The sequence below is a fragment of the Saccopteryx leptura genome, chromosome 1, assembly GCF_036850995.1.
Source record: "Saccopteryx leptura isolate mSacLep1 chromosome 1, mSacLep1_pri_phased_curated, whole genome shotgun sequence".
NCBI classification, from domain to species: domain Eukaryota; kingdom Metazoa; phylum Chordata; class Mammalia; order Chiroptera; family Emballonuridae; genus Saccopteryx; species Saccopteryx leptura.
Window position 1 is genome coordinate 341,571,537 of NC_089503.1, and position 14,516 is coordinate 341,586,052.

The window sequence follows — 14,516 nt, forward strand, 5'->3', positions numbered from 1 at the left end:
CGCACACCAGGCCGACGCTCTACCACTGAGCCAACCGGCCAAAAAGTACAGTGATTTTAAGGAAATTATATATATTCAGAATTTAACCTTAAACACCAAATTATTGACACTAAACACTTTACATTACTCTGAATTTACTCAAATCCCAAGAATTACTTTGTAAGATTCTAAAGATGAAATTTTGTGTGTGTGTGCATTTGCAATAAGTGTGCAAAATTCACCTGGAAATACTTTTAGTTGCAATGATTATATAGATGATTTTCCAAAAAAGATCTAAACAAAACTTTTGAGTCAGTAACCCTATTCCACTGGCACCAGTGATAAAATACTACTCAGTGAAATGTGTGTAGAATTAAACAGAATAATTTTTAATTAAATGACAGTTAATTTATTAATTGCATATAAAATATATATATATAGATACAATAAGAGTTATAACCGATATCCTTTTAAATTTTTTATTGAATGATTTTTAACTGATTCATATTATTAAAGAACATATACTTGTATAGAATTTAGGTATTTTGGACACCATACACAAAATCATTTTATCATAATCTGATCAAATATTCCTTTGCATACAAATCATAAAAATAATAACAAATAAAAAAGTTTGAGCTCTGGCAGAGTCAGTGACTTGGTGTGTGTCATGACAGAAGAAAATGTACCTTAGCAACCATCAGGAAGAGCATACCAGATACCAGGTCTACAATTCCTGAATTTTATGGTTCACTCAACTACAAATCACTAAAACCCTATACAAATAAGGGCCTGAACTAATGCCCTTTGCAGCCATTCAGCTAATATCTATCTGTTCATTGAAGAAAAATGTGTCAAGTGCCCCAGGGCAGCTAAGGCTGCCGTGATGACAACAGTGAGTGTACAGCCTTGGTCCCTACTGAAAATAATCGGTACCATCTTTTAAAAATTATCTGTAAATTCTATTTATTTTAAGGAATTTAAAATTACTAATCAGAGAATTCACCAAAATAATATGCCTATGGTCATACGAAGAAGGCTGAATTTTGTCAAGGGAGTAAAAAAGCTCTTGTGTGAAAAATACCTAGAACTGCTCGTCCTGAAAATATAGCACCTCATATATAGGAGACTATAGAGTAACATGATGTGCCTTTTAATGCATGATCATTTATAACTTGGAACTGTCTTCCCTCTGCCTACATGAAAAGTCCATGGTTTGAACACTGTTTAAATAAAAAATGTGAGATCTTTAAAAGTCTCAGCTTCCCCATTTTAAAACTAGATCTATTTCATAGGACAAAGTATTTCTCCCATTTTAAATAATACACACCTCAGTTGAAATTTTTCAAAGCAGTAAAATAATTGATAGTTTTGCTCGTAAAGCTATTGCTTGTAATTCTTAAAAACAAAAACAAAGCAAAACAAAGACTAAAGTTTCTCAGACCCAGGAAAAATATAAACAATGAGGGCACGGACTGAATGGCCCATTTCCCAGTAGTACTGACTGTTGTAAATGTCAGTCTCTAACTTGATTTTAAATGCTACTGTCTACCTCTGTATATGCAACTTCACATTTAATATGCAACTGACATTTTATTAGATTCTTCTTAGAGTAGGACCCTGAGAATAAGTCCATTGAGAAATCACATTATTTATAGTACTAGCTTGAAGTTTTTTAAAGAGTGTCTAATTTTTAAGAAAGCAGAAAGAAGCAAAGTTTTTTCCACAAACCAAACTTACCACCATGTAATGAAGAATATATACTTATTATTGAAATGCCCATCTAGTTTCAATATCTTTACCTAAACATTTTTTAAATATATGAAATCTAGTTTTGAAAAAGTAAATTTATAAAAATGTTGAAATGCTATTAATAGGGTTCAAGTCCAGGCATAACCTGTGATGTGATCTTGCTACAATAATGAGAACTGGTTTTCTTGGCCATTTATGTCATCCGTGGCCTGTTTCAGGCTCCTGTTATCCGTAAGTACAGTTGGCACCATCTCCGTGAATCCAGAGGCAAATCTGGGCGTACTTGAGGGGAGTGATGCGCACCGCTACGTTGTAGTCCTTTTGAACACCGTGGACATCCACCCACTGGTGGCCTGAATAGACCGCAATGATTTTGCGCTTCCAATTCTTTTTGTTGGGCTCTTTGAGACGCAGGTAGACCCCGGAACCAGTGGAGCCTGACTCGGCATCGCAGTATTGGTAGAGGAGATCGTTGGATTCATCGGACACGCTACAAAACCGGTAGACCAACTGATCTGCTCTATCGTGATCAAATCCTGAGAAGTGGATCATCCCCCCCGGCAGCTTCTTGATGGTTGGACTGATTCCTAGTTCCATGTATTTCTTTTTGTGAGCGCGCTTCAGCTCCAGAAGAGCGTAGTCATAGTCCAGGGCCGCATCGCCCTTGCCGCCTGTGGCCCAGCCTTTGGGAATGTGGGTCTTCTTGACCCGGGTCCACTGGAAGGAGGGCTTGCCCTCAGCGGCTCTCTGACCCCGGGCAGATCCCTTCCTTCTGCCAGCTGTGGCCCTCCCCTTCAGATTCTCTTTGCTACCCTCTCTTTGGTCACCAGCATTAGCTTCTCTCCTGCTCCTCTTAGAACCCCTACGCTTCTTGCCAACTCCTTTATTCCTCATCTTCAACAACCCTACCCTAAGCTTTTTACTCCCTTTAATGTAGTCCCTCCCATCGTGCACACAGTGGGCAGCAGTTAGAACATGACTGGGGGAGACCAGAACGCCACTGCAGCCGGTGGAGAGTTTCACAGCTGTATTGAAAGGGAAATTAGTCAAGAATCTTTTGTCCAAGATGCTGAACCTGCTGTCTGTGCCGTACACCTGTCTCCTTCTCCTAACAGACCCTCCTTTTGTGGTGATGTTTTGAGTTGGCTCAATGACCACACCTTGAACTTTCACTCTGGTCAAGGTTCGGGTGCCATTCTCAGCGACAGTCTCATAGGAAAGAGAATCTTCCAGGTCAGAAAGGCTGGGAGCTGGGAGTTCTTTCTGGCATTCAATGCCGCACACTTTCTTTAACACCATCTTAGCATCTGCCTCAAAGGTGGGGCTAGTGAGATGGAAAGTTCTTTCACTGACAACCCGGGGTACTTTCCTCAAATGCCACATCAAATTCTGTTCCATCTCCGATCCATTGATGAGGGTCCACCCAAGGGTGAAAAATATCAACCAAAATAGTGTATTTTCCATTTTGTTCTTCCCTTTTGTCCTTAAGAATAAAAAAAAAAAGAAAAGAGAAGCTTTACAATGTTTTCTTTTTAAATGTTACTTACCCATGCCACTTAGGCCTTGGGGTTTAAATGTACCTTCTCCACAAATAGGAGTCTTTATTTTCACTGTACGTTGGTTTTACTGTGATGAAACACCCTGCTAAGTAGGCTCATACAACTTGCCAAAATCAGTAAGTTGTTTTTCACCCAAGCTTCCCTGCACCAGCCCTAACTCACCTGGCCCCATCCCCACCGGCCTTCTCCACTTCTACCTCCCCAGGCAGCCCGACGCCTGGGGAGAGCAGGATGAGATAGCTAACTGGGTGCCTCTGTGACCTAAGCCACACCCCCTTCCTTGCTAGGTCTCCTACAACCTTATTTCCGGAGGACTTAGATGTAAATATAGCAGCAGACATCCTGCACTCTCCCTGCACTTGGCTCCTTAAAAGCAAGGATCATAAAATTCCTCATCTCTAGAGTGCAAATGCCTTGCACAGAGCTTGAAAAACATCCACTAGGTACAGTGAACCCTGAACCATGGTTTGCAGACCACGCTAACTGATGATGTAAAGGAAATCATCAGATACTATTCTGAAAGCAGAAAAGGTTTTTGAAATAAACAGGTTCATCTGCTATGGCTTTGATTTTTTACAAGCAGCATCCCTTATTATAAAAAAATAAAATAGAATATGCAGAGGCCATTTTATGCTAAGTAAGAGAAATATACCCTGCTTTTTTTTTTTTAAAACAAAGTTGTACCTGGAACTACCATCTAAGCAAAGCAATATACAAATATGCTCCCTAGTGGGATTTTACTGTATGTTAAATTTACTTACAAGAATTTATGGAACACAGGCTACGATTCTGAACTGGCCACTTGGGGGAACATGATCACGATTAAATGTGGTCCCTTTCATTATGGGTCTCATGATCTAAGAGCAGTGCTTCTGTGTTAAATATTTTTGAAGTTGTCGGTACTGATATATCAGAGATTACCTCTCCTAGTTTTTACATCTTGCTATCTTTTCCTGTCTCTCTAGGCTCACAGGTATGTCAATTTATGTAGTGGAATTGATGTTTGTCAGTTGTTGCTTTATGGGGGGGGTAGCACTCTTTGGAACAGCAATTGTGAAATTTGTAAGCTATGTTCTAAGTCGTTTTTTAATAGCTAAAATATCCAGGTTTACCAAATGATTTGCACTTAGTATAAAACAGAGGCAAATTCAAGGTTACAGTATTCCTACAATACTTTGACTCCAAATGCTTTCTGATCATCTTTTTTTCCCCCTGTGGAATAAAAAAGTAATGAAGAATGTTAGGAATGTTCCTCAACCCAGGGTATAGTCAGAGGATCTTATGCAATGGCATGAAAATGAAAATTTGTGTCTGGTGCAGAGCTGAATATGGGCACCACTTAACACAACAGACTTTATTTTGCCATATATAAGTACACAATCCTATTAACAAACTAATAACATCTCTTTGATAAAACAAAACATATACTATATAACCTCTTTATTGTTCAAACATGATATATTCACCAAAATATGACATAATTAATTTGAATCACCATGCACTTGAATATATCCAATTTATAATAATCTTTACCATGACTTGGCGTCAGCAAGATTACAAAGAAATTTTGCAATATCCATTTTTTTAATCTGTTCACACTTGAACGCTGAGGAACGGTGATTCTGGTTATTATTAGGCTATATTGTTAAGTAGCTTGTAACTTGCTTTACTTGGGGAAATAATGCATATTGTCCAAAAATCAGTAAGAATATACTTTAGAAAAGAATCCACACTCATACTACAGCATTTCTAATCATTACTACGGCAAATTTGATTTTATACAAAACAGTAATTATATTGGTAATAATTGTGTTCGGTCACTTAGTATTTTCTTTTGTTATATTCTATGTAATTTCAACAATAAATATTTCATCCATTTTATTTAATTGAATTGTCATGAAAAAAGGCTAACAATTCAGTAATAATATTGAAACCTGGAAATCCTATGCTTAACTGAGTAGTTCCCAAGATAAAAATCTGTCTTTGCCTAAAATAAATAAATAAATAAATAAAGCTAAAATCAGAGTTATTTGCTGCCTCTTAGCTTAACAATGGACCAAAATAGATGATTAAAAAGAGAAATATATTTTATCTCTCTGATTTTTAGCAAAATGTCAATCAAGGGAGTTTTTGGGTCTAGGAAACAAGTTTTAAAAATCAATTTTTCCTTTTGCCCTTTATGATAATAGCTGTCTATTGTGTACATGCTTAATATATGATTACATCAAATACTGAAACGCAGCCAAATAGCCTCACTGAGGAATACATAGAATAACTTTGTCCGTATTAACATTTGATACTAATGATCTGTGGAGTAATAAACATGGGAGGGTCACTCCTAGGCAAAATAGAGGATGTCCCAATCATGGTGCTGTGGTATTGTTTCTTCAGTTAGGGTTTGTTGTTGTTTTTTTTTTTTTTTCATTGTGATTTAATTTAGCCTTGTAGTTTATTAGCTACTTAGGGATTAGAAAGGCAGAACAGAAATATTAAATAACTGACAAAACCATCTTTTACTATACAAATTGTTGAACTAGAATATGAACCAAAAATATAGACGTTCTCCTACTCTTTACTAAATAAAACATGTGCTCTATGCTGTAATTCTGTAGGCAGACTTTTAAGAAAGCCCTGTGTAATAGTTTTATATGTCAACTTGACTAGGCCACAGGGTGCTCAGATACTTGGTTGAACTGCCCTGGGTCTGTGTGTAAGGGTTTCTCTGGATAACATTGGCCTGTGAATTGGTAGACTGAGTAAAGCAGTTTTCCCTCCCTACTGTAGGTGGGCCTCATCCAATCAGTTGAAGGTATAAACTAAACAAAAGGGCTGACCCTCTTGTGAATAAGGAGAAACTTCTCCTGCCCACCTACTTTGAGCTGAGATAGTTTTTTGTCCTGTCTTTGGACTCAAAATGAAACATGAATAACTCAAAAGGATGTTATTGATTTGTTAATAAAATTTTCTACTGGTATATGGCAAACTATAAACTCTGTCATATCAAAGGATCCCCACTCTGTAGTCCCCGAAGAAGCAGTGTCACCATCACTTAGGAGCTTGTTAAAAATGATCATTTCAGGCCCTGGCCATTTGGCTCAGTGGTAGAGCTTTGGCCTGGTGTATGGATGTCCCAGGTTCAATTCCCAGTCAGGGAACACAGGAGAAGTGACCACCTGCTTCTCCACCCCTGCCCCTCTACCCTCTCTCTTTCCCTCCCATAGCCATGGCTCAGTTGGAACAAGTTGGCCCCAGGTGCTGAGGATGGCTCCATAGCCTCACCTCAGGTGCTAAAATATATTGGTTGTTGAGCAACAGAGCAATGGCCCCAGATGGGCAGAGCATTGCTGGATAGGGGGCTTGCTGGATGGCTACCAGTTGGGGCATATGCAGGAGTCTGTCACTATGCCTCCTCACTGCCCACTTAAGAAAAAAAAAGGAAAAGAGAAAAGGTCATTTCAGGACCCAACCATCTAGCCTCCAAAACTTGCCAGGAGGGGGCAGGTTCCCAGCTATCCATGTTTTACCCAGGTCTCAGGCAATTCTGGTGATCAGTGCAGTTTGAGAACCATGGCAGCAGCCAAGGCCCTGGTGTAGTAACTCAAGTCACAACCCAGAAGTCAGTCTTTGCAGGAATGATTGCTTAACCAGATTGCAAATGATATCAGTGTCTGATTCATGTAAAAAATAAATTTATTCTGAATTATGCTCTTTTACTATGTTAGCAACTCTTCATACGAAATGGTTCAGTGACTTAATAAATAAAAACATAACTTACTTTTATAGAAGTGACTTAATATGTCTGAAAAGATTCGAATTCAGTAGGCTCGTCTGTGATGCGTCCAACACAAGGCCACAGATCACTCAGTGGCACAGCTTGCCAGCTCTGTCTGGTGCCCTTCAAGTGAGGCCTACAGAAATAAAAGCCATGCCACATCTATCCTTGGGCATGGGAAGGGCAGAGCCTTGTAATATGACCTCAGAATCACAGTAATAAGAGGACATATATTTAGTTAGCCTATTTAATTTGGCCTGTAATTTAAAATTGGACAAATGTTTATGGACACTTTTTTTGGGAAAATCTAAGTTTGCCTTGTGGTAAAAATGTCAATGTGATGCAAATGACAGCTCTTACTGATAGAGCAATCCACGGTTCAGTGGATATATCTACATATGCCCATTGTCCAAAAAGCACTAACTCATTGACTTAAAAAGATACAGTTCCATTGGTGGGGCAGCTATAATACTTTGAAACATTTAATGTCTCTTGTCTTCCCTCATCCTCCTCTTTTATCCAGTCTTCCATTATAATTATGACCTTAATTTTTCCTTTCAAGATGGCTTGGGTTTGAGGCTTCAAATTCCAATTTTGGTTAATGAATGTGAGGTTGCAGTCATGACTCTTCATTGTGAGTCAGTGTACACACAGTTAATTACAGGTTGGACTACAGAAGTAAATCAAATAAAAGGGAATTAAGAAGGAAGCAATACTATCGGGATCTGCAAATGAATTTGTACTGATAGAGCAAATACTATTCTACATTTGTACCTGATCTATAAAAAATAACTTATCGGCCCTGGCCGATTGGCTCAGTGGTAGAGCATCAGCCTGGCCTGTGGATGTCCCAGGTTCAATTCCGGTCAGGGCGCTTAGGAGAAGTGCCCATCTGCTTCTCCATCCCTCTCCCCCTTTTGCTTCTCTCCCCCCTCTCTCTCTTTCCCTCCTGCAGCTGTGGCTCAATTGGAGTGAGTTGGCCCCAGGTGCTTAGAATAGCTCCATGGCCTCCACCTCAGGTGCTAAGAAGAGCTCGGTTGCTGAGCAATGGAACAAAGCTCTAGATGAGCAGAGCATTGCCCCCTAGAGGGCTTGCTGGGTGGATCCAGGCAGGGTGCATGCAGTAGTCTGTCTCTCTGCCTCCCCTTCTCTCACTGAATAAAAGAAAAAGAAAAAAAAGATGACTTACACCTTTTTTTGTTTGTTTGCTTATGCTGTCTCAAAAATGTGATTGCTGATAGTATTTAGAATATCTGAGTATCTGTATCAGCGTAGTGGTCACAAGTGCAGACCAAGGAGTGAGAAAATTCTGCTTAAGTCTCCTCTACCTCTTTTTTTTTTTTTCTCATTTTTTAGAGAGGAGAGAGAGAGAGAGACAGAGAGAAGGAGAAGGGGGGAGGAGCTGGAAGCATCAACTCCCATATGTGCCTTGACCAGGCAAGCCCAGGGTTTCGAACCGGCGACCTCAGCATTTCCAGGTCGACACTTTATCCACTGTGCCACCACAGGTCAGGCAAGTCTCCTCTACCTCTTACAAGGCATATGAGGTACGCCTGGTTACCAGTGAGGTCAAAACATGGTTAGCATCAATAAAAGGCTTTTTTATCATTATTATTTTTCTACGTTCCTGGGTGAAGTAACATCACTTTAAAACAACTTATTACCTGAGCCAAAGTTGTAGTACTTTTAATTTTCTAAAACATCAATTTCACAGTCAAATGTCTTTGTTTTGGGATGGTATCCAGCACACCCTCAAACTCCCTTTTTTCTTTGTTGTATTTTGTTTTGCTTCATTCAAAGACAGCTTCACTTTAGAGACTTCCCAAATGAGTTTGTTCCTAATTATTCCTTCCTATGAATATCTGTGGCTTTGTAATATCTTTTTCTCAGTACTATTAAACTTAAATGTGATTAAACATTTCCCAACCACAGAACACTCGAATTGCATTTTCTGTGGCTTATTTATAGCCTGAATCTACATTAGGAATTCTAGAATCAGGTCCTCAGCCTAAAAAAGAAGCAGGGTCCATGTCAAAATAATTATTCTGAGGGAGTGACTTATAGTGAAAGAACAAACATTCAGAGGGAGTCTATCTAGAGTGTATAGAATATTACTGGCATGACATAATTATATATATTTATACTTTTGCTTAGGGAGGGCAGGTGGACTAATGAAAGATTTGATGATTACTCACTATGTTAAACATTTCAAACAAATTGTTTTTCTCATATATGAAAAATGAGGCTGCTGGCTTAACATCAAGGATCTGCACTGAATTGCTTTCCCTTCCCAGGTGATAGATTCACACTTACTCTGGTTTTTCTTTTCACCTGTCTCTTGTAATATATAGTGAGGTAGGTGTCCAAATTCATGTGTATAGTGTTCTGGTGTTGGTCAGAGACTGCTCAGTCAGACCAGTGACCCTATATGGCCAACACCAACTTCCACCTTAATGCATATGTTAGGACACACCAGTGATTTCATAATCAGTTTTTACAACTTGCCTGTTGTTTATTTAGCCATCTAAGATGTCAACCACCTGCCCACCCCTCAACATCACTGCCTACATTTACACACACACCTAAATGTGAAAACACGCACCAGTCCTCTCTCGCTGCACTTTCACCCTCCACCTGCTCGGTAAAGGTTGACATACAACAGGTAGACATTGTAACCTGGCCCAGATATTCTAAATAACTGCAGACAGAACTGCTGGTTTAGGCAAAAGGCCACAGCAGGATAGGGGGGTCATTACTGGAAAGACTAAACAAGTGTAAACAAGGTTTAAATGTGTCAGGTTTTGGAGAACACCTGTAAAAACTTTAGAAGTCATTTTCACAAATTGGGCGCAGATGTAGAGGAGAATAAGTATTTTATAAAGTTCAATTCTAACCCAGTTTAGGCCCTCGCTAATGTTAATTACTGACTAAAGCATTGGACAGTGGCAGCATTTAAGTCAAAAAGTGTATGAAATTACAGCCATGAGAAGATAATATTGTTAGTATCGCTAATAAATATGAAGAGTAAGAACAGGAGTGTTTCATCATTGTGGTTGCAGTGGGCATCGGAGTTAAATCACTGTAAGTATACTTACTACTTTTTAGCTCTGTGACTTTACAAAGGTTACCTAGTCTCTCCAAACAATGTTTTTCACATTTGTTAAATAGGGATAAGATTTTAAAGTATTTTTGTGGAGAACTAATATGATCTATCTAAGCACAATGCCCAGAGCACAATAAACATTCAATAAATGACAGCAATTATTATTATTAATACTAAACAATAGGAGTTCAAACATAGGTAGATATTCACAAGTGATTTCATACATCTCTAACCATTGTGTCCCTCATTGTTTATACCAGGGGTAGTCAACCTTTTTATACCTACCGCCCACTTTTGTATCTCTGTTAGTAGTAGAATTTTCTAACCGCCCACCGGTTCCACAGTAATGGTGATTTATAAAGTAGGGAAGCAACTTTACTTTATAAAATTTATAAAGCAGAGTTACAGCAAGTTAAAGCATATAATACTAATTACTTACCAAGTATTTTATGTTGGATTTTTGCTAAGTTTGGCAGAATAAATCTTTATAAAACAACTTACTATAGTTAAATCTATCTTTTTATTTATATTTATACTTTGGTTGCTCCGCAACTGCCCACCATGAAAGCTGGAACGCCCACTAGTGGGTGGTAGGGACCAGTTTGACTACCACTGCTTTATACCAAATACTAGCTACCAAAGGGAGCCACATTCTAATTCTCAGAATCTGGGACTATGTTCCTTATATGGTAAAAGAGATTTGTAAATATGATTAAGGATTCTGAGATGAGATTAGCTTGGATTATCCAGGTGAGCCCAATGCAATTACAAGGAGCCTTCTAAGAAGGTCGGAAGGCCTAAAGTGAGAAGGAGCTCTGAGGATAGAGGCAGAGGTCTGAGTGATGCAGGGTCACAAGCCAAGAAATGGCCTCTAGAACCTGAAAAAGGTAAGAGAACAGATTCTCTCTTTGAACTTTCAGAAGAAATGATGCCCTACTGACCCATACTGGACTTCTGGCCTTCAGAACTTTAAGATAATGTGTTGTTTTAAGTCACTAAGTTTTCAGTAATTTCTTACAGCAGCAATAGAAAATCAATATGCTAACAAAGGTAAAAATCTAGTGTGTTTTTTTTTCTTAAGCTGTCTGCCCTGGATGTCTAGAGACAAAGAGGTAGAAGGGAGTGACATAAAGTGGAAAAAAAAACCATTTGGTTTGGAGGCTTAAACATAAATAAAAATTTTCATTAAAAGAAGGTATACAGACATGCAATTTAGAACTACCAAAGAAGATCATGATACAACTTCATTGTGGCATGGAGCAGTATTGCGAGAGAAATGAGAATGGGAAAAAGGAAGAAAAACTTGTCTATTCAACAAATGGATACTGAAAACTATACATCATTTCAAAGTCTCTTTCTATAATAATCTCTTTAGTAATTCTTAGATGTTGAGTTAGACTAGAAAATTTCTAAGGTCTCATTCAGCTTTAATGTCCTAGTAACTTACTCATTAATGTCCTCAAGAAGCTTCCATTCCTAGCGCTACAGGGTAGAAACTTGTCTGCTATCTATATTGCTACCACTAGATGTCGAAGTTAGCCTGGTGATAGCAAATCTCAGCTCCCGCATTGAAACTGTTTACATTCTCTGAGCTGTGATATAGAATTTATTTTAAAAGCATGTAGGATTCAGCAGGGGGAGAAGTCTAACTGGCCAATATACAAAATGGTTGTCACATATGGAATTTATCACATTTAGAAAACCCATCTACACGCTACAGAGCCCATCCTGATGAACTGAGAGCTGATAATGTTGTCTACAGCCAGACAATTTTCTGGCAGGTAGTTTTCCAAAAACTGTTGTAGTGCCAGCGCGCTTCCACTATGACCTACAGCACTGCTAAATAGTCCCCCAAATGTGCTGCAATTCATTTCAACATGAAGGAAAAATCTCCAACCTGCCAAATATTTCACATGTGTTTATCAGATACTTTATCATCCATTCCTAAAGAATATGCTCTCTGCTGATCCTATGCTGAAAATAAATGACAAGAAAGTTTATTGACAATGTGCCAATTTCTATTCAAAATATCATACCATAGAATTTTTTTTCAAGTTTAGTTTCAGGAATGGAGACAAAGTAATGTCTGCTTTAAGAGTTTGGCAGTGCTTCAGGGAAAAGAAGATGGTAAAGTTACACAGTTGATTATTTTACAGTAACCCACATCTTCTGTTTCTCATCACAATAAAAAAAAATCCTCCCTTTGTTTTTTATCTATTTTTCCAGGCCACGTACATTTTAATTTATGCAATAGATATGCTATGTGTATGCCAAATTTGGGGTGAATGGCAGTAAGGGAGCCCCAGGAGAACGGACTGCTGGCTTTCTCACGCACTGATATAGGAACTGCACAGCATATGGCTCTTGACTTATTTTTATATCTTGCAAGTTGACCTTTGAAAGCAAAGAATGTCTGTAAATATATTAGGTTTGCTAGTTTTCAGGCTTTAAAGCAACTTATGATCACAATGTTTCTCACTATCAGACACCAGTTTAACACATATGAAAAACTTTTAGTTAAGCAGAGTTATAAAATAACTTTCGTAGCACTAATTTGACTTTGCAATTTCATCTCTCATTTCAGATTTCTCATCTGCAAAGTTAACTCAGTGTTAAGTGAGGTAGCTTCAGCCTCCAACTTCTGAGTCTGATCCTGCTGTTAAACTGCAATGTGCTTGCCTGAGCATTGAGCAGAGAACAGTAAATAATTTGCTCAATAGGGAAAGTTAAGTCACATTAACAATTGTTTATGTTAACATATAATGAGCATATACTATGTGCCAAGCACATAGGCTAAGCAGTCTCACATTTTAAAACCTGAAAAAGATCCTTTAAAACCTACAAGTTTCTGAGCTGTCTGGAAGAAAAGTTTAGAGAGTTCAATCTCTTCTCACACTAAAGGAGCTCCTCTAATATTTCCTTAAAAAAATAAAATTCCAAATGATGCTTGGCCACTACGTTCAAGCCTAGATGTCTTATTTGGCTGGGGTTTTAACATTCTTTCTACAAATTATAAAGCAGATTCTCAGCATAATTCTCCAAGCAGCAAAATATGACTTTTATAATCCTCTCTAGAGAAAAACGTACTTGGGATAAAATGAGAATTTCAGAAGTGAGTAGGATTGTATAAAGGGGTGCAGGGACACTTAGGACATGCAGCTTCTTTTCAAATTGATGACAGTGTAAAAAGGTCAGCGGAATCCGGCAAGAATATTTCTACAACTTTGAAAAACTTTTTATTGTAGGAAATGTCCAAATTACACACAAGTAAAGTAAAAAGTATTTTTAAGAGTAGAGAGAGAAGTGCATCCCCATGTGCCCATCAGCCAGCTTCAATGATTACCAATATTTTGCCAATATTGTTTCATCTATCTCCCCTCCTTTTTTCTTTTTTTTTTTTTTTGCTATTTTATAGCAAGTCCAAGACTTTTCTATTTCTTTTCACTTTTCTCATTTTAAAAATGTTTTCCACTGCTGCTTTTGCTGCCCTGTGCAGCCAAGTTAATGAGAGAGAGAGAGAGAGAGAGGAGATTGATTGATTTCATTGTAACCCTGCCAAAGAGGTTTTCAACCAGAGTAGGTTTCTGAGAATGCATTTTACACCTTTCTCAACGGCATCTGCTAATAATCACAAAAATAAAGAGGGTCCCCTCTGGTTCTGCTTAAGTAGAAAGAATTCCGTTTATATTCCAATGCAAACAGTGTTACTGTTAATATTAAACTGTGCAGATGCCGGCGCACAAAATTGCCTATTGCAGGAGAATTTCATTTCTTTTGAGGATTTGAAGTGCTAAGCTTGACCCCATCTTTAGAACCTTTCGAAGACGCTCTCCTTGGATGGGTTATGCCTTTCTCAGGGAAATTTCCAAATTCTAGGGTCTGGCCAGGTGAGGAGGTGAGAGGTGATGGGGGTTGCGGGGCGCTCCATACTTACCTGTGAAGTTTATTCAGTCCCCAGGGCGCTGCCCAGTTGGAATCAAAGAGCCCCCGAGGCGGTCACCAGCGCTGACCCTGGCCGGAGAGGGAGGGCGGGGCGCTGCTGCCCGGAGCCTAGAGGACCGCGGGCGCTGAGGCCGCCACCGCCGACCAGGAGCGAGCGGCACAGACTGCGGAGGAGCCAGAGCCCAGCTGCTCCGGAGGGGAGAGGGGAGGGGAGGAGAGGGGAGGGGAATGGGGGTGATGACGCGGGGGTGGGGGAGGCGAGGGGGGAAGGAGGTGGGCCAGCGGAGAGGAGGGGAGAAGGCAGGGAGGAAGGGAGAGAAAGCCGGGACGCAGGCCAATGGGGGCTTAACTTGGAGGTGTGGGGCAGACAGGGAAACGTCCCATCTTGTATTTGTCCTCCGAGTGAGCT

At 39.2% G+C, this 14,516-nt stretch overlaps 1 protein-coding gene across 1 annotated transcript; it reads right to left on the minus strand.

Annotated features, from left to right (window-relative positions):
* Window positions 1-1,751: 1,751 nt before the first annotated feature.
* PRSS35 (serine protease 35) lies at window positions 1,752-14,237 on the minus strand. Its single transcript, XM_066361342.1, has 2 exons — window positions 14,100-14,237; window positions 1,752-3,214 (listed from the first exon to the last, which is right to left on the minus strand). The coding sequence occupies exon 2, from the start codon at window positions 3,193-3,195 to the stop codon at window positions 1,957-1,959; it is 1,239 nt and encodes a 412-aa protein (XP_066217439.1). The 5' UTR covers window positions 3,196-3,214; window positions 14,100-14,237; the 3' UTR covers window positions 1,752-1,956.
* Window positions 14,238-14,516: the final 279 nt, after the last annotated feature.